The 23,703-nt window shown below is 41.4% G+C and overlaps 1 protein-coding gene across 1 annotated transcript in view; it reads left to right on the forward strand.

The window, feature by feature from the left end:
• Positions 1-3,419: 3,419 nt before the first annotated feature.
• LOC123982466 (myosin phosphatase Rho interacting protein) overlaps positions 3,420-23,703 on the forward strand; it is a 29,397-nt gene continuing 9,113 nt past the window's right edge. Inside the window, exons 1-12 of the mRNA XM_046067990.1 lie at positions 3,420-3,566; positions 3,656-3,740; positions 3,852-4,023; positions 4,209-4,653; positions 8,814-8,937; positions 9,901-10,005; positions 14,580-14,636; positions 15,231-15,299; positions 15,406-15,495; positions 16,197-16,306; positions 16,756-17,323; positions 18,858-18,995. Of these exons, the coding sequence (XP_045923946.1) occupies positions 3,445-3,566; positions 3,656-3,740; positions 3,852-4,023; positions 4,209-4,653; positions 8,814-8,937; positions 9,901-10,005; positions 14,580-14,636; positions 15,231-15,299; positions 15,406-15,495; positions 16,197-16,306; positions 16,756-17,323; positions 18,858-18,995 (2,085 nt within the window). The 5' untranslated portion in view covers positions 3,420-3,444. The remainder of the gene's footprint in view (positions 3,567-3,655; positions 3,741-3,851; positions 4,024-4,208; positions 4,654-8,813; positions 8,938-9,900; positions 10,006-14,579; positions 14,637-15,230; positions 15,300-15,405; positions 15,496-16,196; positions 16,307-16,755; positions 17,324-18,857; positions 18,996-23,703) is intronic.

Raw genomic sequence — 23,703 nt, forward strand, 5'->3', positions numbered from 1 at the left:
ACCATCAGCTCCTTGGTTTTGCTGATGTTGAGCAGTAGGTTGTTCTCTGAGCACTACTCTGCAAGATTATCAATTTCCTCCCGATATAAAGTCTCATCGTTGTTTGAAATCCGGCCGATGATGGTGGTGTCGTCTACAAACGTCACAACAGAGTTCTCTCCATGTCGGGGGATGCAGTCGTGGGTGTACAGCGTGAACAGGAGGGGGCTGAGCGCACGGCCCTGGGGGGGCTCCCGTGTTGAGCACTAAGTGGAGGAGGTGAGTGTGCCAATCCAAACTGTCTGGGGGTCTGTTTGTGAGGAAGTCCAATATTCAGTTGCAGAGCGTGGTACTCAAGCCCAGAGTTTGCCGATCAGCTTCGTGGGGAGATTGTGTTGAATGCTGAGCTGAAATCCACAAACAGCATTCTGATGTAGCTGTTGGTTTTTCTCAAGGTGTGTGAGGGCTGAGTGGAGGGCAGTGGAGATGGCATCCTCTGTGGATCTGTTGTTCTGAAAGCAAACTGGTGAGGGTCCAGGCTCGCTGCGATGTTCTTCTTTATGTGCTGAAGAACCAGTTTCTCAAAGCACTTCATCAGAATGGGGGTGAGAGCCACAGGACGGTAGTCGTTCAGACTTGACACTGCAGACGTTTAACGAGGTACAGGAATGATGGTGGCTGGGCGATAAAACAATGATAATTATCGCAATCATTTTCCTCAATAACAATATAATAAATGTTCAATATATCGTCAATAAATATTTGGTTTAATTCATTTGAATCGCAAACAAATTAGCACTTAATTTTTCTATTAAAATATTTATTTTGTTGAGGAAAGTGGGACTGAAAAAAGATTTACTAATCATATTTGATTTTATGATAATAGTTTTGAATGTTCTACCTCAGATTTGTGTAGTGATCCACTGTTTGGCATCAAGTGTTTGTCACATTCTGACCATAAAGAAAAGTTTAAACCATATAATTAACCTTCTGGTTTCTTCAGTTTATACTTAGGAGCAAAAATCAGCCTTTAAATTTGAAAGAAGTAATGATTTGATATATGTCGTGATGATTATCAATATCGAATGATATGAAATGTTTTTATTTTTGGCCATATCTCCCAGCCCTACATATACTTTATATACTAAATCAGACATAAAAAAACAATCAGCAGATCATCTACTTTGGAGACATGAGCCGCACCACATTACATACAAAGTAACAGCTGTTAGTGGTTACAGATTTATAGAGTGCATTTTATCTCTGCATGTATGTTTCCAGTCTCACCTTAGAAAGTATCACTACCATACTAGGGGTTGGCAATAAAATCTCCTATCACGCTGGTATATGTAATTTTATGTCACGGTAACTGTATATATTACGATACAATAATTGTTCTGTAAATTCAATAAATGGTTTAAAATTACCGTACCATACTTCATCACACTTGATTATTTTCTTCTTTATTTGGAACTTCAATACAAATAAATCAAATCCACCTGCTTTGTATTTACAGTATCAAAGTATTGACAGATCTTTACCGGTGGACACATTTTTAGCGCTGCACAGGATCTACCGTCATATCGCCCAACCCTTACCATACCGATGTGGCAGTTTTAGCACACTGCAGGATTCCACACATTTCCACGCCGCTACTTATTCTCAAACATGATGGTTTCTTTCTAGTGGAGGAAATACTTTCTCTGAGTTTTAAAGTGCGACGCAGTGTAGCTGCCATATTTGGCAGCCCCTGGGGGTTTACAGGCAGATCTTAATAAAGCTGGATCTGTTTTCAGTGGCCTTAAAAGGAGCTGGAAAGAGACCCAGCACCTGTTTTACATCTGTAGCAGGCATAGCCCGGCAAAGGCTGATAACACAGCCGCAGGAATCAGAGGAGACAGAGAAGGTTGGAGAGGAAGGGGATTTCTTGAGTCTGATGTTATCAAGACAGTTATCAGGTTCAAATGACAATACATGCAATATTCTGTCATGCAAAACATACAGGAAACTTCAGTCAGTGTATTTGTTGCATATTGATGGTAAGTTTACAAAGCAGACACAGCTCTACGTTCTTCACTGGTCTCACACACAAAGCAGCTTTAGTCTGGCATCTCATTGCTGTCATCTCCCTAATTCGCTCACTGTGTGCTACAAGAGAAAGGATTCGCCTAGTTACCATGGAGAGCTGGTGATAACAGTGGAGTGTCCATACAGTACAGGCCATCTGCTTCTTAAAAAGAGAGGCAGGTGAGGAATGAGGGATTGGAAGAGACTAAATGTGAAACCTGCTGAGCCAAGTCTGAAACACTGTGCAGCACTGATGAATGTTTTGCCTCAGATCTTCTCTGTTGAGTTTTGAACTATTTGAAATGCGATACCGATGATATCAGTGTTTAGTCGGGCGGTCACCCATCCGATATGGAAACAAACTAGTGACTCAAGCATCCCATTTAAATTTTTTCCACATTTGTCATTTTATGTTCCACTGCTAATATTTTGCACATTATATACAGTTAGTATTCTAATACTTTGTTGATTTATGTGTAAACTGCTCTTCAGTTATTTCCTTTATTATATTCAATTGTCTGCTCCAGCATTCTAGTTGTCATTTAATCCAAAGGTTCAGTCACATAAATCGTTGGGTATTGTTTGGATTTCTTTAGGATTCCGGTGCCAAATCAGTACTATATTAAAATGGTTCTGGTGCTTAAACTGTGCCTGAACTGATATAATATAAATATAAGTAAATACAAAACAAATTTACAAAACCAACCCAAATACAGTAATTTAACACTAAATATGGCAAAATAAATTTTGATTTGGTATTCATGTGCTACAAACCAGCTTCAACCCTAAATGTGTTTATGGCTGTTGTATTTGGGCAGAAAGGGCTGTTTATTGTAGTTGCTGTGTTCTCCAGTGTTTCCAGGAGGTCCGTGTCATGGCTGTCGGCGAATGTGTAATATGCGTAGAAGTCTGTCAATCATTTATTTTCCTACCTGCGATTGGCAGAGCGTTGAGGGGGGCAGTTGTTGTTGTTCCTGCTAGCCTGGGGGAGTGTGTGTGTTAGCCTCGGGACAGAGAGGGTGAAAGCGAGAGAAGTTACAACGTGCAGCTTGCTGTTGAGCCAGGTTTGTTTCTTTGGCGTAGGCTGCTGGCGCACGGTAGCCTGTAGCGTTGCAGCATTAATAGAGACCGAACGAAACCGGCTGTCTGCTTGGAGCCTTTCGTTGAGGGACTGCTGTGAATAGTGGTGCCGCTTCTTACGCCCGTTTCAGAGGGAAAATTTTAGTGGTACCAACATTTGTGCTATAATTCGGTCTGGTGGATACTGGTCGTCTAGGAACCGGTTCCAACCTGTACCGTGTTTCAGTACCCAACCCTAATCATTTAGGCTAATAAACAGGCTAATATGTCATGTTGTGTCTCCTCCAGCCAAGCACGCTGCCTCAGGGCACGGTGAACATGAACCTGTGTACAGACGTCATAGACGCCGAGCCCAAGACGGGCCAGAAGAACTCTCTGTGCATTATCACCCCGGACCAGGAGTACTTCATCAGAGGAGAGAATAAAGAGATCATTAATGGGTAAGTTGTCCTGATGTGTCTGCAGATGGGTTGTGCAGGATAGGATGTGCACACACAAATGTCTAAAACACTCTTCCGTCCGTCTCCAGGTGGAGTGAACAGCTGGTGGTGTACCCCCGGACCAATAAGCAGAACCAGAAGAAGAAACGCAAAGTGGAGCCTACGACCTCCCAGGTAATACTCCTTACACGGTACGCAAAGAGTACATGACACAGCTTGATATCATATTCCACTTTTCTTCCTTTTCGTTTAATTGTTTTGATGGTTTCATGTGCTCGTGTCCAGGAGCCGGGCCCAGCCAAGGTAGCAGTGACCGGCTCTGGTATCCCTGAGGCGGAGAAGGTTCCAGACTCGAGCTCCATTATCTGGCAGGAGGAGCTGAACCAGAGAGAAGCGGAGGGGGCTGCTGTCTGGGCCCCTGCTGACCTGCCTCCAGGATCCCCGCTGCCCCTCGCGAGTAAGGAGGAATATCTCTTTGAAATATAAATGAAAGCAAACGTCATTCACACAAGATAATTTTAAAAAGTGAAACAAATGTTGTGGATATTCTGGAAGTAGTAGAGGTAAACATTCTGAAAATTGTTATTTTTTGTTATAAAGGTATTAAGATGTGCGGTGGCTTCCTCTGTTCCTCTCGTCTAGGTGACTGTGTGCCTCTAGCACAGGGTTCTGACGCAGGCTCAGTGAATGGCGACGAGGTGGACAGAGGCAGCCTGCCACTGCATGGCTCTGCTCCCCAGCCCCCCAGTGACCTGCTCTCCCCGACAGGCTCATGCTCCAGCTTGGGGGGGGTCCCGCGTTGCCTCTCCCCAGCCCCCAGTGACCCCTTCCCCTCCGGCAGCTCCCTGCTCTCTAACGGCTCCCACATTAGCGGCTCGGTAAGCTCTCTGGACTCGGACGCCAGCGGCAGCACGGTGACCAGCACCGACAGCCACCCGGCCAACCAGAGGGGCAGCCACACCTACAGCCACCACGACACGCCGCGATCCCGGCGGCTGGAGGCCGAGGCCAGAAAGGCAGAGAAGAGGAGCCGCTTTAGGAGCCCTGACAGGCAGGAGAGGGAGGCCGTCCTCAGCCCCGAGAGGAGGTCAGTGTCTGCTCCTTCTGTCTCCTGCTGTTGTTCAGTAACAGTGTTAATCCAGAACGGTGCCCTTAAAGTCATCCTGCCTTTCTTTATCTCAGTGGTTCCCAGACATTTGGGTAAAAGAAGCAAAGTTGGAAACTTTTGGAGAAAGACATGCTACATGTGGTGAACATCACTTTTTGAAGGCAGAAACAAATATTTTCAGACTGAACCTGCTTACAGCTGACATTGTGATAATTTTTTAAATCATTTTAAATTTGACTGTTCATCCCAAAATACTGAACTGAAGTACAGGTTTAGACACATCAGTTACTGGCTGCAGATAAGGGCAGTTTGAACATTTCTTATAAATAGAATAGTATTTCCAATCTCTGCTTTTAATAGTGTCCTCCAGCAATTTAGTTTGTACTTCTGTTGGAATGTCTGACAAGAGGTGGATTAAAACAGAATGGTCTAAATAAATATCATGACCTTAAACACCATAAAAGCTGAATCCTACAATTTCCACAATCTTTACATAACTAGAAGCATGGTTTTAGACAGATTTTTAGTTCCAAGCTGAGATGATGACAGAAGGCCTTATACAGCTATACAGGCCACATCTCAAGGTGTAGAATCAGTGGAGTGCCCCTTTAAAACTCAATCTTGGATAGTGACAAGTTGCTCTGCAGTCTTTTTTTTTTTTGTCTGTTGTGCCATTCCAGAGGATGCATAGCTCACTAAATCTACAGTACATAACTGAGATAAAGCTCAGCTTCATCTAACCTGTGAATGGCGGTGTTGTGAAGTACTGGTGTGATTCACCCGCCCACCCAATCCAGTAGATACGACGGAACACGAGGAGAGAGACTCACTTTCACAGAACCAGGATGTCATTTTTTTTGCTGAAAGTGACTTAAATGAAACAAGAATGACACATTAACACGCAGGTGTGACTCAAGAGGAAATGACATGCTTCTGATTACATCTTGCTGTCCTTGCTGAAAGGTCAGGTATTAAATCAGCCTCTGGTTTGACCTGATGAACCAGGTTAGTGGACTGCTTTCTTGGAATCTCAGCTCCATGCCACAGATGCTGTGGTCTGGAAATACTTGAGCCTCTGGCTTATCCTTTTAAAGGCATGTAAACACACAGACACAAAAAGCCCAGTGACGTACTTCCAAAGCTTTTGATGTGCACACACACACTCTCAGAACTAGTGTTGTGGTTTTAATGGAACAGAGGAAAAAGGGCAGTATTTGGTGAAATGAAGACTTACTGGGATTTGTGCTCAGTTTGAATATCCTTGTTATGTTTGTGCGTGTGTTTCTGAGAAAATCTGTTACTTAATAATCACCCTCCCTGTCAGTAATACTGCCGATAGAAAAAGCATAAAACTAACATAAAGCATAGACATTATAAACACACAGCCTCTGGACTTTCCACTCAGTAATCTGGTGCTGTTCGGAAGGGGGTCACAGGTCTAACACACACACATACACACACACACACACACACACACACACCAGAGACAGCAACATTTCAAACAAACCAAGGAGGTGTGGTGGGGGTCATCTTTTTCCTCCCACGACCAGTTTCCTGCTCCATCCATGCCAGGCGTGAAAGGAAAACGAGGAGTGGAAACTAGGAGGAGTGCCTACATACTGCCCCATAAACACATTACTGGGCCACTTGAGCCAGTTTGGGGTTTAAGTGAAGCAGACTCTCTCTGTACAGACAGGCACATACAGCTAGCCAGAAAGGCTGTTAATCTAGTCCAAACAAGATTTTTTTTTTAAAACAAACACACAACCCAGGACGTCCTGGTGCCCCAACCATGAATCACAATGTCCCTGGTTTGCATCTGGCCAGGGACCTTTGTTGCATCTCATTCCCCATCTCTCCCGTCCCCATTTCCCATCTAATTAAGACATAGAAACAGCACCCCAAAGAAAACAAACTTGTACAACCATGTCTTCCTCTCTTCACGTTTGACATTCAGTCACGTCCAATTGCATGAAGGAAATTATGAATATCCTGCTCAATGATTTACAGACGGCATTCTGTCCTTGTGCATTGTTGAATGTTAGAAACTAGCCATATAGAATTTGCTACTTAATAAATGATGAAATTGAGAATTTGATTCACTGTGAGAAGAGAGTGATGCTTACATTAATTAAAAAGCAACTTCACGGCCCGTTTAGCTTGAACACACTAAATGTCATTCAGACTTCCATGGCTCTTTCTGTAAATGTAATGTCTTCCTCAAGCTGTAAGGAAGATTAACGTCACGGGCACCTACATCTGAATGACATGATGCCAGCAATGTCACATGTTCCACGTCTGAAAAGATTCATTAGATAGTTGTAATATTTTCATCTGATGTCATGTCCTATCTGCCAAACTCAATAAATATCTTAAACCCTGAAATAGACACTCACACAGAAGTTAAGGACAATGGGCAAAATGGGTGGTTGGAGTTGTTTGCACATGTAGATGCTTGTTAAAAAATCATTTATGATTTGATTCAGGTTTGATTTGTCTCGCAAGAAGGGGAAAGAGAAAAACGAAACTGAAACTTAACTTTATTTAAAAGTAGCTGCATATAACACTCAACATCACTGCTAGTGAGCACTAGTGTACACTGGTGGCAACACAGGCCAGAAAAAAAATGATTGGCAAACACGTTTGATACAAACAAGACTTTCATTGTTCAGGGACCGTTGCCTCCCGACTTTTTGCATATCAGAGTTTGTGATGGGGCCCTGTCAAATATATATCCCGACAATTTCACTTGAGTCATATGGAAAAAGTCATATGGTGGGTGTTTGGCCTCACACTGTCCTTGTCCTCCTTCCCTCTGCTTCATTCCCTTTTAAGGACTGCAGCTTTGGCCCAAGAGTCCCCAAATAAGGGCAACATTTAGGCTAAAGAGTAATATAATATTTCCCACTGCCTCTCAGCCTCTTCCTCTCTCTAATGCAGATTCCGCTTTCCAAAAACCTCATTCAACAAAAGGCTTGTGTGGGAACGTGTCAGAGTTGGCAGTATACTGTGTCACAGTTTGAGGAAGGTTCCAGATGGACACCAGTGGCTGGCCCTCAGATAGATCTTTCTAACACAATGTTTCATACAGGGCAGCTCTCAATGTTGCACTGATTTCGAAAGGCCAATTTGTACTTCTGCATCAAGTCTACATCTGAGCCTACGGTGTCCGCTACGCACATAGCCACGCCGTTGTGAGCATTTACATTTGTGCGTTGGTGTCTGTGTCACTCTATTACACCGCCAAAACCCTACTTCTTGTTCCTATGTGTTGACTTCCGCTGGCTAACTCCAGTTTAGCACTCCGCTAACTTGAATGAAGCTAAAACATTAATCATGGCCTCTTCTAGACTTTGAAAGAAATGTTGTTAGACTGAATGGATCAAATTCTGATAGTGAAACGAGTCATTTCGTGGGGGTTGTGACGCTAAAAAACTAATTAGCCGCCGTTCACAGCCAGTTAAAAGCCCTGTGGCTTCAGTGCATGGGGCACTTCCTGGAGGCTTGGAGGAAATACGATGCTACCAAGCCAACCAATCACAGCATGTAGTTACGTTTTTAGGGAGGTAGATTTGACACTGTAATATAAATCGGTAGCTGTCAACAACTTTGTGAACCGGTGACTTAACTCTTATTCTGTATTACAAAAACTTGTAATTCTCTCATGGATCCTTGCATTCACATTTTACAACACATTTTTCACATTTTCTTCCCGTGTGTGCCACCTCAATGAATGGCTCCTTTTTCTCCCCTGAATGTCACATTTCTATCCATACACTAGATCAATTGAAACTTCTGTCACAGTAAATAAGGAACAACAGTGTGGGGTGATTTTTAAATAGTTTTTAAATTGTTTTGCCTCTTCACAGTTCTTAAGATGCTGAGGAAGCACAAACAAGAAAGCGTTCAGATGGGGACTTTTAGTTCCTAATTTAGATCCTGAGTTTAGATACTGGAACTATTTAGTTAAAAGGGGTATTAAGACAAGTCGGATGCCATGTCCCACAGACCTTAGTGCCTTTCAGTGACTCTACAGGGAAAAGGAAAAAATAATACTATACAAGTAATACTAAATTGATTTATTTATTTTTTTTCTCCCTTTAACTTAACTGTGTGTGTGTCTGTGGGTTGATTTGCAGTCGCTCCGGTGTTATTGAGAAGTTGGAGGCTTTGGAGCTGGAGAATCCAGAGAAAATGGAGGTGGAGGAGTCGGGGAGGAACGCCAGACAGGGCCGAAGTGAGCACAGACGCTTCCACGGAGAGGTAACACCACTGTGTGTGTGTGAGTGTGAGTGAGAAGGCACGCACCCTTGCATATTTCATCAAGTAGTGCCAAGATTGTGCAGCAGTTTACAATAGATACGCTAAGACTTGTAAACACCGTTGTTAAACAACATCACATGGCAGTACAGATGTGAGCTCAGCATTGGGCATACCAGCGTGGTTTTTTTTTTTTTTTCTGTCCCAGCACCTCCCCCCACGCTTTTCCCTTCACCCTCGCCTTCTTCCCTCCATCTTTCCCTCTCTCTGTCCTGTCTTTGTTTTGGTTGTAGTTCAGAGGTCAGCAGTGTATGCTGTATTCATTTCCAGTTTCCATTCTGTGGTGGGATTCCCCTGGTGATTATGCTTTCCTTTCCCACCCTGGCCCTCTGTGCTCGACTAGAGCCGCTCAAAACCCAACTTTAGGAACACAGAGACCCAAAACACTGACGCGCAGAGTCACGGTCAGACACTGTGAAACACTTGGGTTTTTTGTTCTGGAAGTAGATCTTTGTCAGTCTTGCACGGACGAAAATATCACGTACATATACAGATAGCGATGCCAAAACTGCTCTGTGCTTTGTTCTCCACGCACACATAAGCTATCTGCTGTTATTACCGTTGCTTTCAAACAATACACACACTGATTTAGAGTTTGCAAGTTTAGCCTCACGCTATCAGTGTGTTTTTGTGTTTGTGCAGAGTTGATATGAGGGTTTGACAAATAAGGAGCGGTTGTCATGACATTTCTTCACAGCACATTAATCCCCATCCAAACAGACCAAATTAGTTAGATTTATAAATAATCTGTGAATTTTCTATTTTGTATGTTGTCTCTCAAAAAGTGTCATTCTTTAGTATTTCTATTCTTTTTTGTGGATTTTTGACTATGAAAGTTAATGTACCTTACACAGGTACAAAAACAATGTAGAAAATCTTGCATGCGTTTATGTGTGTGTTGTTTAGGAGCAAAGGCATGGCGTGGGCCAGGGTCTGGATTTTCCCTCCACCATGCCGCCTCTGAGGAGAGCCAAGTCCCTGGACAGAAGGACCACGGAGTCAGTCATGACGGTGAGTGTTTACTGTTCTCTTGCTTTTGTAAAACTTCCTCATCAAGGTCTAAGGTTCATTTCTAACACATCTTCTGTGACTATCAGAGGTTGTTGTGCATATAACTACCAGGCAACCAAATGTTCTTATGAAGGATATAACTTTCCATCATGACCACAGTGTTCTTGGTTTAACCAGTAGATTATATTCTACATCTTGTTTATAAATGACAGGACTCATGGAAGCTACATTAAGCAGGCCAGATCATCAAAAGCTAAAAGATACACAGCCATCATCATATCCCTGGCTTAGACATTCACTATGGCTAAAATGTTGGTACAGTTGCCTACTTCGTCATGTGATGATTATAAGTCCAACCTTCACTCTCCTTTTAGTTCGGTGTTTGCCTCGGGATCTATCTGAATTGCTAGATGCTAAAAGCTTGACTTTCTTTACTAGGCAGATATTGTACAGTAAGTTTATCAGGGCTTGTTTCTTGGCTGTCAGCAGGAGTTGTTGCGAATAGTAAGACTGAACCACACAGTATGTGGGCCGTAACAGGCAGCTAAAATCGGTTAGAAAGCTTTGTAGAGCTGCAGAGTCAGATGATTATTCTCTGTGGTTGTTGTCGCTACAAGCAAGCCCTTCCATATTATGCATAGTAATTTGATTTAGTGTTAATATTACAAATGTTGTTGATCAATGCAAGTTTAATATTGATATAAGGGTTCAACCAACAATTCTTTTGCCAATTATTTTCTTGATTATTAATCTTGTCTATAAAATGTAAAAATAATTGCCTTTTAGCTAGTGATGGACTGATATCTGGCATAATCAGCATCATGACAGCACATCTAATCTAAAAACATTTCTGGATAGCGTTACATATATATTGTTATACTGTAGAGAATAATGCAGTTGAATGACATCACTACTGACAATCTGTACCCCACTCTGCAGTCGGTCCTGCTCTCTAAATATGAAAATTTACTTTTAAAAATTTGATCAATTTTCTGTCCCAGTTTATTGACTGATCGTTTCAGCTCTACACCTGAAACCAGTGTTTTAATCTACCCATTGGCTGTTTGTTTTGTCCCACAGTACTAATAGAAAGCCTGCACATGAGCTTTAAACCAGCTAGTTCACTTGTAGAAGAAAGATAGCTAGATGCAGTTTGAGCTTCAAAGCTTCAATAGTAATTAAAAGCAAATAATCGTTGCTCCAGAGGGAACCATAGCTGAGAGTCCAGAGTAGGAGAGTCTGATCCGAGCAGGTCCAGAGCAGAATCCGGGATTAGTTTAGCCGAGTGGGGATCCAGAAAGCAGACGGGATTATCGCTAGCAGAACTTAACAATGTTATTATGCATAATTTACTTTTAACTTTTATTATTGCAACTAAATGCTCTTCTTCTACAATTGGCCTAATATAATTATTTTAATATGTTCATTATGTTGTTGTTTGTGTGTTTCCAGTTTACTGATAAATTGTATTTTCTACAGTTAATCAGTAAACTGTAATTCTACAGTTCAATATAATTAAATATTCAAATCTCAAAATTGAAAATCGAATCCGTATCCAACGACCGAATATTCGGGTCTAGCCCTATTCAGCTGAAGATCAAATTTGTTCTGATTGCTTTGAAATTAACCCAATACTTCCTTCCTTCTGAAGACCAGTGTGTTTCAGCATCTCTGGTCTCCCAGACAAAGCCTCTCCGTACTGCACAGCATCAGTGCCAGCTCTTCAGCTGTGTGGAGAGAGGTCACTGGGTTGTTGTTGTTGTTGTTGTTGGAGCAGAGCGGCTGGATTCAGTTAGGTAACAGAGTTAGGAGAATTAAAAATTGAGAAAGATCTCTGTGGGTAACGGCAAGAGCGTAACAGCTTTGCTTAGAAAACGGATTTTTCAACTGGGAAAATTGCTAAATGTCATGGAAAAACAGTATTTATGATACCCACAGAGCTCTATGTACTGCAGTATTGTGAGGTTAAGGAGAACTCACATATTGGCCTGTTTAATCCATCCACTCATCCATGTTTCTTTTAAGTGACTCTGACCTTTGACCTCTCAATTAGGTTGGGTAAAAGAAAAGAGAATTTCTCCTCTCTCTTAGATCCCATTTCAACCTGACATCGGTATGTAATTTCTCTGTAGGGCTGGGTGAAATTGCTCATAAATATCGCAGAATTTTTAGGCTATATTGCGATACACAATATATATCTCAATAAACACTATATACTTTGTCTAGTATAACATACTGTACATTCTGAAATAGTGTAAACATGATGATCTTGTAAAATATGATGCATTGTGGTAGGTTACAACACCCAACAGTATATTAATTAGTTAAAATGAGCTCAACCTTAAACATCTACAGCAGTAAAATGCAACATGCACATTAATGCACCAGTGATATTAATTAATTACCGGCTGAACCTTCCCCTTTTAAGGAAGCTTGCTTTGTGGGTAACCTGTGTGTGTGATGGAGTCTTGTGGGTTTGTTGTGAAAGCGAGTCTTTCCTGGTGTGTGAGGGGTAGTTACTTTAGTCAGCCGTAAATTGTGTAGATAAGCCCAGCAGTTTAATAGTTACTGAAAGGCTGTGTGTTGTGTTTGCTGCCACAGAAAATAAAGTTCAATTCAACTCGGCAGCCATCTTAGTGACGCCTCCATACAGTTATTTCGAACATACCTTTTAAGACCCGGCTCCTATCTAAATGAATGGAGAGAGAGCCATAACTGCACTTTACTGGTCACCTGGACATAAAATTGCTGCAACAGTTTGGTGACTTTGCCCCAAAAATGTTTCCCACTCGTTTTACTTCAGTTCACTTTAGTACCAAGGGCGTCACTTTATGTTGAAAAGTGGTGGGGACATAAGGGCTCAGATTAGGGGTGTGAGACACTTAGCTCGCGAGACATCACAATAAGCAATATTAGGTTCATGAGAATGATGCAAAACAATCCTTAAACAGTTTTAAAGATATCCTCAATGCTGAGATATAGGAGCAGGGGGTGTGGGAGGACCACCCCCAGAAAAATTTCCTGCATTCTGGTGAAAGTTTCTGCACCAAACACAAAATTCAGATAGCAAATTACATTTCAAAATATATAAATATAACAGAATCTAAGTCAGTGCAGCTCTCAGGCATTCTGTGTTGCTTTCAGATCTGTTTCTCCTGTAGATCAACTTTTCTCATGTAATATCATCCCCTGAGGCAACACATATGTAGGCATGATTTAGTCTTCTCTCCTCTTTTGTCATGTTCACAGGGAGAGAAAAGGGGCAAAAAAGAAACCGTCAAGAAGTTGTTAAAGTTCACGTTTTTGCGTATTTTTTTGAACAGTGCACATTTGTTTCTTCTATATTTTAATTGCATTGCGTGTTTTCTTAATGTGCAAATAAACCTTTCTAAAGGCATTTTCATTTTTAACAAATTGTCCTGGTGGGGACATAATCAGCCATTTCAAAGAGTGGTGGGGACATGTCCCCAGCATCCCCAGTGGAAATGACACCTACGGGTAGTACAATAGACTGTATATAAAAAAGGTAGAACTGACCTATCGTCAGTGGAACCACACAATTGGCTTTCCCGCCTCAGCTGTTAAAAGCAGACATTGGCTAACTATTATACTGCAACCTGAGCTTATCTATACACTTTATGGCTGACTAAAGTAACGGAATCACCCCTCAGCAGCGACCAGCAGAAATACTGAAAACTCAAATATGATATGGTCATCTGCTATATCGCACATTAATTAATATTTGAATATATTTGATATATAGCTCAGTCCTATTTCTGTGATGAATAAAATTGCCCTTTTCCTAATGTTTTTTGGCATTGGTGTGGTGGTGCGAGGGTGTGGATGTTGTAGGCCAAACCTCCATGCTGCAGGGGGCAATGCAGCCCCCTCCTCTCCCTCTCCTCTCCAGGTTATACTCCTCTTACTGCTCCCTCTGTGTGCAGATTTTGCCCTCTGTGTGTATCCATGTTTGTTATATGTCATTATATTTCTGTTGGCTGGAGGAGTGAGACAGGTGCGTGTCTGTTTATGTGTGAGAGTGTCCAACTTAACCACTGCTTCCTGAGGTCACCGTGCACACGTGTGTGTTTCTTTCTTCCTGTGTGGAATCACAGCAGACTACAACAGTACTGAGCACTGCGTTCTGCCTCCTCAGCTGGAGTAGCACAGACCGGCAAGAAATCTGGCAGAAGTTGCCCCTGGCCATGGTCCACATTTAGACAATCCCATATCTGATTTTAATTTGTCCGATCCATTGGTAGGGTCAACTTCTACCCTCAGCTGACTGAGTGAGCATGTTTTTTTGAATATTGACAATATGATTTTGTACTTGAATTTGACGATACAACAGAGTCATATAGGAATTTTGTCTACTTTTTGGGTTTGTCATTTGTAGTCTCCTTTATGTTAAGTGGTCGTAAACTACAGCACTTTGACAAAGAAAATGACATGGTTTATATTTGTATTTGACTGCTATTGATGTCATCTTGCATGTTCAACATTTTTAAACCACCTTTCTTTTAGTACAGAAGTTTTCTCAATTCTGTATATTTTTTTGTCCTTTTTTTTTGCAGCCGGATTTGCTGAATTTCAAGAAAGGTTGGATGGTGAAGCTGGACGAGCAAGGCCAGGTACTTTCTGAACTGTTAATCTGCCTTTGTCTGTAAGAAGCAGTCATTAAAAAAAAGAGAATAAAAGTGCCAAACAGAGTAAAAGAAATCAGTGTTTTTGTTTGCTAAAAAAATTTGCAAAAATTATTAAATTGAAAAAACGTATCTAACTTCAAATCACCCAGAAAGAGTGACAGTGCAGTAAATATTACTGTAATGTTGTCTTTATATGATACAGTTTCACCCTGAGGGTTTCTTTTATAAAAAAGACTGATTACGTCATCAGTAAGGGAATTAAAAGCCAGTTCAAACAGCATCCGAACTGTCCGCGTAAAGCACTCCGTAGCATTCTATGGCCTTTACAGTGGTGTGGTCAGACTTTGATGTTGTATCTTCAATAGACGTAAAAGACCAGGGTGGAGTCTGAAGGCTTTATGATACAACTTTATATGAAACACAGAGAGGCAAAGCAGGTGTTTTTGACTGACTGGACGTTCAATATGTGACTACTTCTTTATATCTTATTACCGTAACATGCACTGCAGATGTAAGTGGCTGCTGGACAGAACTTTTTTGTAGCCCAACTTTGTCTGTTTTTTCCCGTCCATGTCGTAGTGGAAGAAATACTGGTTTGTTTTGACTGATCACAGCCTGAGATACTACAAGGATTCAATTGCAGAGGAGGTAAGCTCAGTCGTTCTATGTCAATACTTATTGCATATTTTTATGTTTAACAGTTGTTGTGTTTCATGTTTACCCTTCGTCTTTCTTCATCTTTGTGTTACTGCAGGCCTCTGACCTGGATGGGGAGATTGACCTGTCTACTTGCTGCAATGTAACTGAATACCAGGCTCAACGCAACTATGGTTTCCAAATACATGTAAGAGGCTTTGCCTTCTAACAAGGGACACATTTTTACTATGAATAATCATTTATTCAGGCATTTATATTAGCATAGGAAAAGTGCCCTTTTTTAATAAAGTAAATGCCCTTTATACATAATACTGTGATTCAATACAACGGGTTATAGTTTAGTCACTCTAATGTTTTTGCGTCTCCTTGTACGGAAATAAGATAACCAAAATACTAGAAACCCTTCTCAGGATGCAGTTCAATACAACATAACCACAAACTACAGCCTCAAAATGTACTTTAAAGTTGTCAACAAACAAACAACTCAAGTAGTAGTCTAAATAAAGGGTGGAATTATCCCATATCCCAAATTATGTAATACAGTAAATATTATGGAACATCTGTGAGGAAACGTTTTATGGATCAAACAACCGGATAGGAATTTGGCTAGTCCAGTGAACAAAATACTTGAGAAATAAGGTGCATTATTATATAAATACAATCATCATCAAATAAAACACAATCAAGTTACAATAATGTCTGACGGTAGACACATTGCTATAATCTCATGGTAGACACTGTTATCACCCAACTCTTAGTGTAAACAAAACAGAACTTTTAAAATAAATCAGTATTTATTGCAGACCTGTTGTGTAACATTATAGACCTTTTGTATTTTTATTGCGTGTGTGTCATTGTGTGTATTTTGTGGTGCCTCTGAATGTTTAGACCCAGGAGGGAGTGCACACTCTGTCAGCCATGACAGCAGGTATACGCAGGAACTGGATCCAGGCAGTCATGAAGAACGTCAGACCCTCCACTGCCCCTGATGTGGCAAGGTCAGTACACTCACGTCAGCAATTACTGCACACATTTTTCAACCATAATAGTGAATAATTCATCCTCTGGTTTAAACTGGAAACTGACCCTGGTTATCAATGTCTTTATATTGCAGAAAGAAACTGAAAATGTTGGAGAAGTTTAACTAGTTATACAGTGTGTATGCAAAGATGAAGTCAATAATTAAAGGTTTCAACTGTCTATAGATATAGACCTTTACATACATTCAAAAGTAAATGTCACACTTCAGAGACAAATTGCCCCAAGAAAAATAGACATGGTGAAGATGGTGGAGTGAAAAGAAGGGCCAACAGTGGACATTAGCACATGGTAGCAGATTGTCACCGGCAACTGCAACACAAGGATTGTTGGTAGCATCTTTTGGGAAATGGACAATGAGCATTTTGAAGCTAAAGCTTTCTTGCCTGCCTTTTCCACTGCCTTTCAGCTCAACTGAGGATCATGGCTCCTTCTCTTCTTTGGAGGCTCTGGTAAGGCCAGACGTCACCCAGGAATCTCTCTCCTCTGAGGCCTCGTCTGTGGAGAGAGAATCCGTACCGGGTGTCATAAAGAGCCGGGCACGTGAACGCAGACGAGAAGGCCGCTCTAAGACCTTTGACTGGGCAGAGTTCAGGCCCATCGCTCAGGCTCTGGCTCAGCAGCGAGCACAGGAGGCTGAGAGCCTCCAGGCGGACCTGGGAGAGCTCGAGCGCAGTCGGAGAAGAGAGGAGAGGCGGAAGAGGTATGAGTCTGTGACCAGCTCATCGGCAGGGGATATATCCGTTAAAGAAGGAGGGAGGACAGACTGTGAGAGTGGAGAGGGAGCCGGACGACCCCATTCACCAGGTCCCGTGTCTTTGGAGACGCAGCAGAGGGTGGAGGAGGTGATTGAACAACACTGGCAACAGGTGGAGAAGACACCCATACGGGAGGAGAGGAGGGTACCTTTGCCCACCACAGTGCAATCCGGAGAGACTGCAGAGCTGGAGCGGCTACTAGAGAATTACAAGCAAGGGGTATGTTTACTCATTATGTGTAGTGGTTTTTCTCCCTGTCTATTCAGTGCATGTCAGATTTAGTAAGTACACACAGCACGTTGCAAACCAGAGGAAGAATAAGCAGAACAGGAAATTATATTAAATCCTGTCCCATGATTGTGCCACATAACATTTTTATTGCAAGTGCAATAAGGCTGCAGCTAACTTATCTGTCAGTTATTTTCAATATTGTTTAGTCTATAAAATTGTGAGAAATGCTTATGTTTCCCAGAGCCCAAAGTGACCCCTTCAAATTGCTTCTTCTGTGCAAACAGCAGTCCAAAACCCAAAGACTCTTACTTTACTATCATAAATGACAAAGAAAAGCAGCAAATCCTTTTAAAAATTTAGAAGCTCATGTTTGACATATTTGCTTGAAAAATGACTGAAACGACGAAACTATTATCGAAATAGCAATTCACTTTCTTTTGAACGTTGCAACCAGGATCACCAAAGTCCTTTTATCCTTGTTCCTCTTCAGAGAGCGCGTGTGAGTGTGTTTAGGTGCTGAAATAACATTTAGCCCATTTTAGCTGTTTCATTTGGGCTAAATTCCTTCATCAGGGCGGCACATTGGGTGGGTTCCAGCCGGTAATGTGATTTCCGACTGTAAAGTATTAAAACAAAACAAATACATTGAATTCAATTTAATCAATTCATCTTGGGCTTAGTGATGTGAAGAAAATATGTAACGGTGATTTCTCTGATCAATATTGTGACTGTTTAATTTCAAAAGTACAGGTTTGTACTTGTGGTCTACGTTGAATCACAAAATGCAAATTATGATTGTATGAAGAATAATACCATATTTATCTTGTTTCTGCATGGACAAAATCTGATAAAATAATGCTGCTACTAATTTTTTTTTTTAGGCATTTAACTGTACGTAAACGTGCCTGGTATTCACTAGATCATAATAATAGTAATAATAATATGGTGCTCAACATTTTAACTAAGAGTTTCTGACAACCTTCAGCTATTTAAGCTATTTTATCAGTTATTTAAGCTATACCTGCTAGCTTCTTCTCTGAAATGAACGGGAGGCAGATTGTTTATGTAAAAAAGAGACTTTCCACTATTTTGGTGTTTCAAGAACGGCAAAAAGACACAGCCCATTCCTTATTATTACAAACATCAAACTGATGGATAATGGTGTTTCTTTAACCATAAACAGATTTGGCAAAATACATAAACAGAGTTTCAGTTTTATAGGTACCCGAACTCACCAAAGGAAAACTATTTATACTATACTATTTAACAGCTGACTACATTTCCCAACATAAGTTTGTCAACCTAAACTTTGCCTTTGCTATAGGTTGTTAAGACACTGCTAATAATGTGAGTCATAGCCTAATTAAAATCTCCTATGATTTGAAAAATGCTCTCAATCAAATCAAATTGTGACAGCAAGCCTATTGATTGTTTAGGCCTAAAACACACCAGTGGCTGAACAGAAACCATTTCATAACACACATTTTAACTGTTCCAAACCTTCTCCCTGGCCCTGCTGCAGATAGAGGACCTGAAGGCACAGTTGGAGAGCTGTCACCAGCAGCTCCTCGACTCAAACAAGCACAAACAGGAGCTGGAGCTCCAGCTGAGAACGGCACTGGCAAGAGAGCAGGACGTCCGGACAGGTTACATCTCTCCGGTGAGTCTCTGTGTATTCAGTGTGCAGCTGCATTGTTGCACTGTATGTTATTCTGCTATGGTGGGAAAACCTGTTGTAGATTTCATGCATATATTGTCAATTGAGCTACATTCTCTCCTCCTTTTTTTTTTAACATTCTTTGCATGTTTTTTTGTATTTTATTGTAAAAAAACATCAAACAAACTGACATCAAAGCAACAAAATGGCTACAGATATGTGCCTTTGCATGGGTTCATTGCATGTAAAAAAAAAACAAAAAAACATTGAGATCTTATTACTACATTGGCTTCTACTAGTTAATCTCCTGTCTCTGTGTTATAGGTCTGTACTGTATCTGAACTCATGCTGTCGGTTACTTTAGTGTTGTGTTGATTGTGGACCAAGGAACACAAGAGTTGCGGTTGCTTATGTGGCTTTCTAAGGATTATTTCACTCTAAATGAAAAAGCGAGGAATATGTAAATAAATTAAATAAACTCAACTGCAAGAATTTTTTCACTTCAACCGAGCAATATTTTGATAAAGGCTTTTTTAATTTCTAGTGCGGATGTGGATGGAATCGCACCTTTTGTCATCTTCTAAGCAACCATGCCCCATCATTTACATACTGTTCAAAATATGAAAATTAAAATGGAAGAGTGAATTTTGTACTAGAGGCCAATTTCCATTTATATTTTCATATAGTAATTTTTATAATTTTCCATTGACATTTTCAGATTTTAATGTTTTTCTAATTTAGGTTCTTATATTTATTCATTTTTTAAATTTAATTTTTAACAATATCAATTTCAGACATTCTTGGTAGTCCTAAATTATAGCCTGATTCTTTCTAGTACTGGACTAAACATAGTGATATTATCCTCCACCGGTCACTGCCACAGTAGCTCTACTTGCTGAAATGTTTGCCTCAACATGTATGAATAATAACCCCTTGGCTTGTTTTCTAAATGTTTGCATGGACATCAGACTCATCTTCTATTAACTGCTATACAGACCATCCATTTGTTGTTCTGTTAACAAACGTTGTAGATGGCTATGTAATGGCATAAATGTGTGATGCTGGATGAATTTCTGAACTTATATGTTGGTGTATGGATGGATTTCCCAGACTAAGGCTGAATGATTAAGCTACTTTTCTAGATTATTCAGTTTGATTATGGTTGAATTTAAGTTTGGCACTGCTGCGATATTTCGATTTTAGTGTATGCAGTTTTTGTGTTGCTTTTTGTTTTTGAAAAAGAACACTTAAGTGACTTGCAGTGAATTATGGAGAAAGTTTAAATTTGAACTTTAGATTTTAGTTGGATAATTCTGTTCACTATCTCCACTCAGAAAAGAATTGCTTTGGTGCAAGACATGAGCTTGGACCAGAGAACCTCAGAAATGTGTTTGTAGGACCTGGTATTCCTTCATCCTTGAGTAAACCATCTAGCTGAAACTAATATTGCATTACTTACCACATGAAGTAACTTTAACCCATTTAATGTGCATGATATGTTGTGATTAACTAACCCAGGCCATTTAATCCCTTTCCTTTGCTTTGACACCATTAAAACCTAAGGGAATTTGAATTTGTTTTGAAGCACTGTTAATTTACATTATTTGGGATTATCATGTGGGAAAGATAATTGTAATGTCACTTGTCGAAATTAGAGCAAAATAATTGGTAGTTAACGCTGAAAATTGTTAGCAAGCTTTGTATCTCCCCTGCTGTGTGTTAATCAAATGTCTGGTCCCCTTTTCCAAGCTGGAGCACCCTTTGGGTCTGGAGGCTGATGTGATGCCCCAGACGAAGAGGCCTGAACTGGTTAGTTCTCAAGCGCAGAGTTTAACAAAGAAGTACCAGGAGACCAAAGAGCTCCTGAAGCAGCAAGAGCTGAAAAAGCGTAACATGCAGGCACAGCTTGGCCTCTCGCTTTCTCACCTCCCCGTCAAGGAACCTTACTTTTCCGAACCCCTAAAACCATCCATTCTGGAAAGCCCTCCCCCTGAACCTGTGAAAAAAACTGTTAGCTTCTTGCTTCAAGACAGCACAGAGGCAATTCAAGAACTCGAAGACTTGATAACTGATAAACCTATGACCCTAAAGGAGCTTGAACAGTTGTTGATATCCCATAGTTGTAATCAAGAGAGAGCAGAGAAACATCAACTTCAGAAGCTCTTGGAGACCTGGAAGTACCAGCAGGAGGTAGAAAATGAAACATTAAAAAAGAGTTTAGCCATGGCAGGAAAATGCATTCGTGAATACGAAGCCCGTCTTCTAACCATGGAGGATTTGGTGGGGAAGGTTCAGAAGCAAAGTTTTGAAAGCCTGAAAAGCCCCTACGGCCCCCTCTCAGAAATTGAAAACCATTCAGAGACAAACGATATGTCGATTGGGTTGCTCTCTCAGAGGGTTGAACTTTTAACTAGTGAAAATGGGGCATTGAAACAACGATGCCAGGAGATAGTTAACCAGCTGACTGAAGCTGACAGAGAAATAGATAGACTGAAGGCCGAGCTGATCAGCCAGCAGGGCGGCAAACAGCATCATCTGGTCATGGAGGAGCTGAAAAGACTGAAGGCTGAACTGGCTGAAAACCAGGCGATTGCTATAGATAGGGAGTATTACGAAAGAGAGCTGAATGAGAAATCCTTGAGACTTCATGAAGCGCTGGTTACGTTGGAGGAGCTTGGTAACACCCTAAAAGACACTGAGAAGAAGCTGCAGTTGAAAGAGGCCACACTGAAAGGTCTGGGCTTTCGAGCAGATTATGAGGATGAGGAGTTACACCTGGAGAAAGAGCAACTCAAAGAGCTACTTGAAGCCTCACAAGCAAAGTTATTTGAGATGGAGGCAAACTTTCAGTGTGCAGAGCAGCGCTGTTCGGAACTTGAAGCCAGGAACCAGGAATCTGAGAAAGACAGTAGAGAGAAGCTAAGAGAAGCAGAAAACGAACTAAGAATGCTACGAGAGAAGTTAGAAATGACAACAGGTAGAGTTGAAAAGACAGTTAGCGAGTGTGTTGAAGCAGGAGACAAGCAGGTTGAAGATAAAGGACTTATAAAGCAAGTAGTAGGAGAGCTTGAGATGAAGTGTGAGGCGATGAATCAGGTTTTAGAGATGTTAGCAAAGGTAGATGTTAATGTAGAGAAAATGCTCAGTGATTTAAAAGGCGCTTTATTCAGTTCTTCGAAAGAAGAGCCACTCTGTTTGAGTCAGAAAGACATGAGTTTGGTGACAGAGGGAGAGTTCTGGATCCAGCTGTTGGGTACATCCAAAATAAAACCAGAGGAAGACGGACACAGCTGTGAAAGAGGTGTTGCAGAACAGATGTTGGCACAGAAAAGATTGATGCTCCTGATTAGGAGGAATTGTCCACAAGCAAAAGTTGAGAGTGAGGTAGTGGCAGGGCCAGATTTTGCAGCCATGTACAGATGGCTTGATAATGAAACAAGCGCTCTGATTCTTAAAGAGTTAACAAAGACCTTGAAGGCAAAGTCAAATGTTTTGAAGCAGATTGCTTCCAGTGTGAAGTTGGCCAAAGATGACAAGCTTCTGTCTTTGGCTGAAGCGAGCTTTGATTTTGGTCGAGAACAGAAACCGTTCTCTGAATATCTGTTTGATGCCCTTAAAGAAGCCTACGTATCGTATGTGATCATGAGGCTGGAAGTCCAACACGAGAGAGAAAATCAGACTGAAGGTCAGAATGGCAGCTTAGATTGTTCAAATTGTCCTATATTGAGAGAAGCTACCAGAGATCTCAAGTCCAAGCTGGCAGATCTTCAGAGTCAACTATCTTCTTTGAAAACCGCCACAGAGTCACAAACTTTGATCCAGATCGAAGGAGAGCCCATAGACTCATTGGATAAATACAATGAGCTTCATGACATGACAGCCATGCATAGGAAGGAACTAAGAGAGGTCAAAGACAGCTATGAGCAGGAAGCTGATAAGTTGAGGCAGGAAATCGCTATGGCCAGCGAGACACTGCATCTGCGTTCGGAAGAAAATGTGAAAGAGATCGACTCACTGACAAAATGCATGGAGAACCTGAAGAAGAAGCACGAGATGGAGATGGCAAACCTCGTGGAGAGGTTTGACCGGGAAATGGAAGAGCTGAGAAGCATGATGAGTCCGGCAAACCCAGACGAGAACTCGACAGACGAGGACAGGCCGTCGCATCATGCCTCGGCCCCTACATCCACCCTGAAGGAGCGCATTCAAGAGCTGGTGACGCAAGTTTCAGTCATGACCGAAGAGATGAGACGGCGCGAAGAGCAGGGAGACATCACGACTCTGCGGCTGAAATACGAGAAAGACCTGGAAAACCTGAAGGTGGAAGCGCTCCTTGTCCTTGTCGTCGTCCATCTGTGATGCCTTGTGTTCTTTGTGGCATTCCCAGATCCCCCTTCCTTCCCCAACCCCTACTCCCCTTCCTTACCCCATTCACCCGGCTCTTTGTTCTGTAAACCACTTTTCTTCTGTGTTGCATGAAAACTAACCTTACTGTTGGTTTATGAGATCAGCTGCAGTAGTTGTGTACTGAGGAACCCATTTTGTTGAAGTTGCATCACCATCAGTTGGAGTAACTTTGACTAATTGGAATTAGAATAGCCTTGGCAAAAAAATTTGATTGTTTCATGCTATCACCTTAACTCTTGTCCTCTGAAATGAGTTCCTCTGGCTGTAGTTTAATGTGCTTACTAACCCAACCCCCTGACTCAGC

This window comes from Micropterus dolomieu, linkage group LG14 (assembly GCF_021292245.1).
Source record: "Micropterus dolomieu isolate WLL.071019.BEF.003 ecotype Adirondacks linkage group LG14, ASM2129224v1, whole genome shotgun sequence".
Lineage (NCBI taxonomy): Eukaryota > Metazoa > Chordata > Actinopteri > Centrarchiformes > Centrarchidae > Micropterus > Micropterus dolomieu.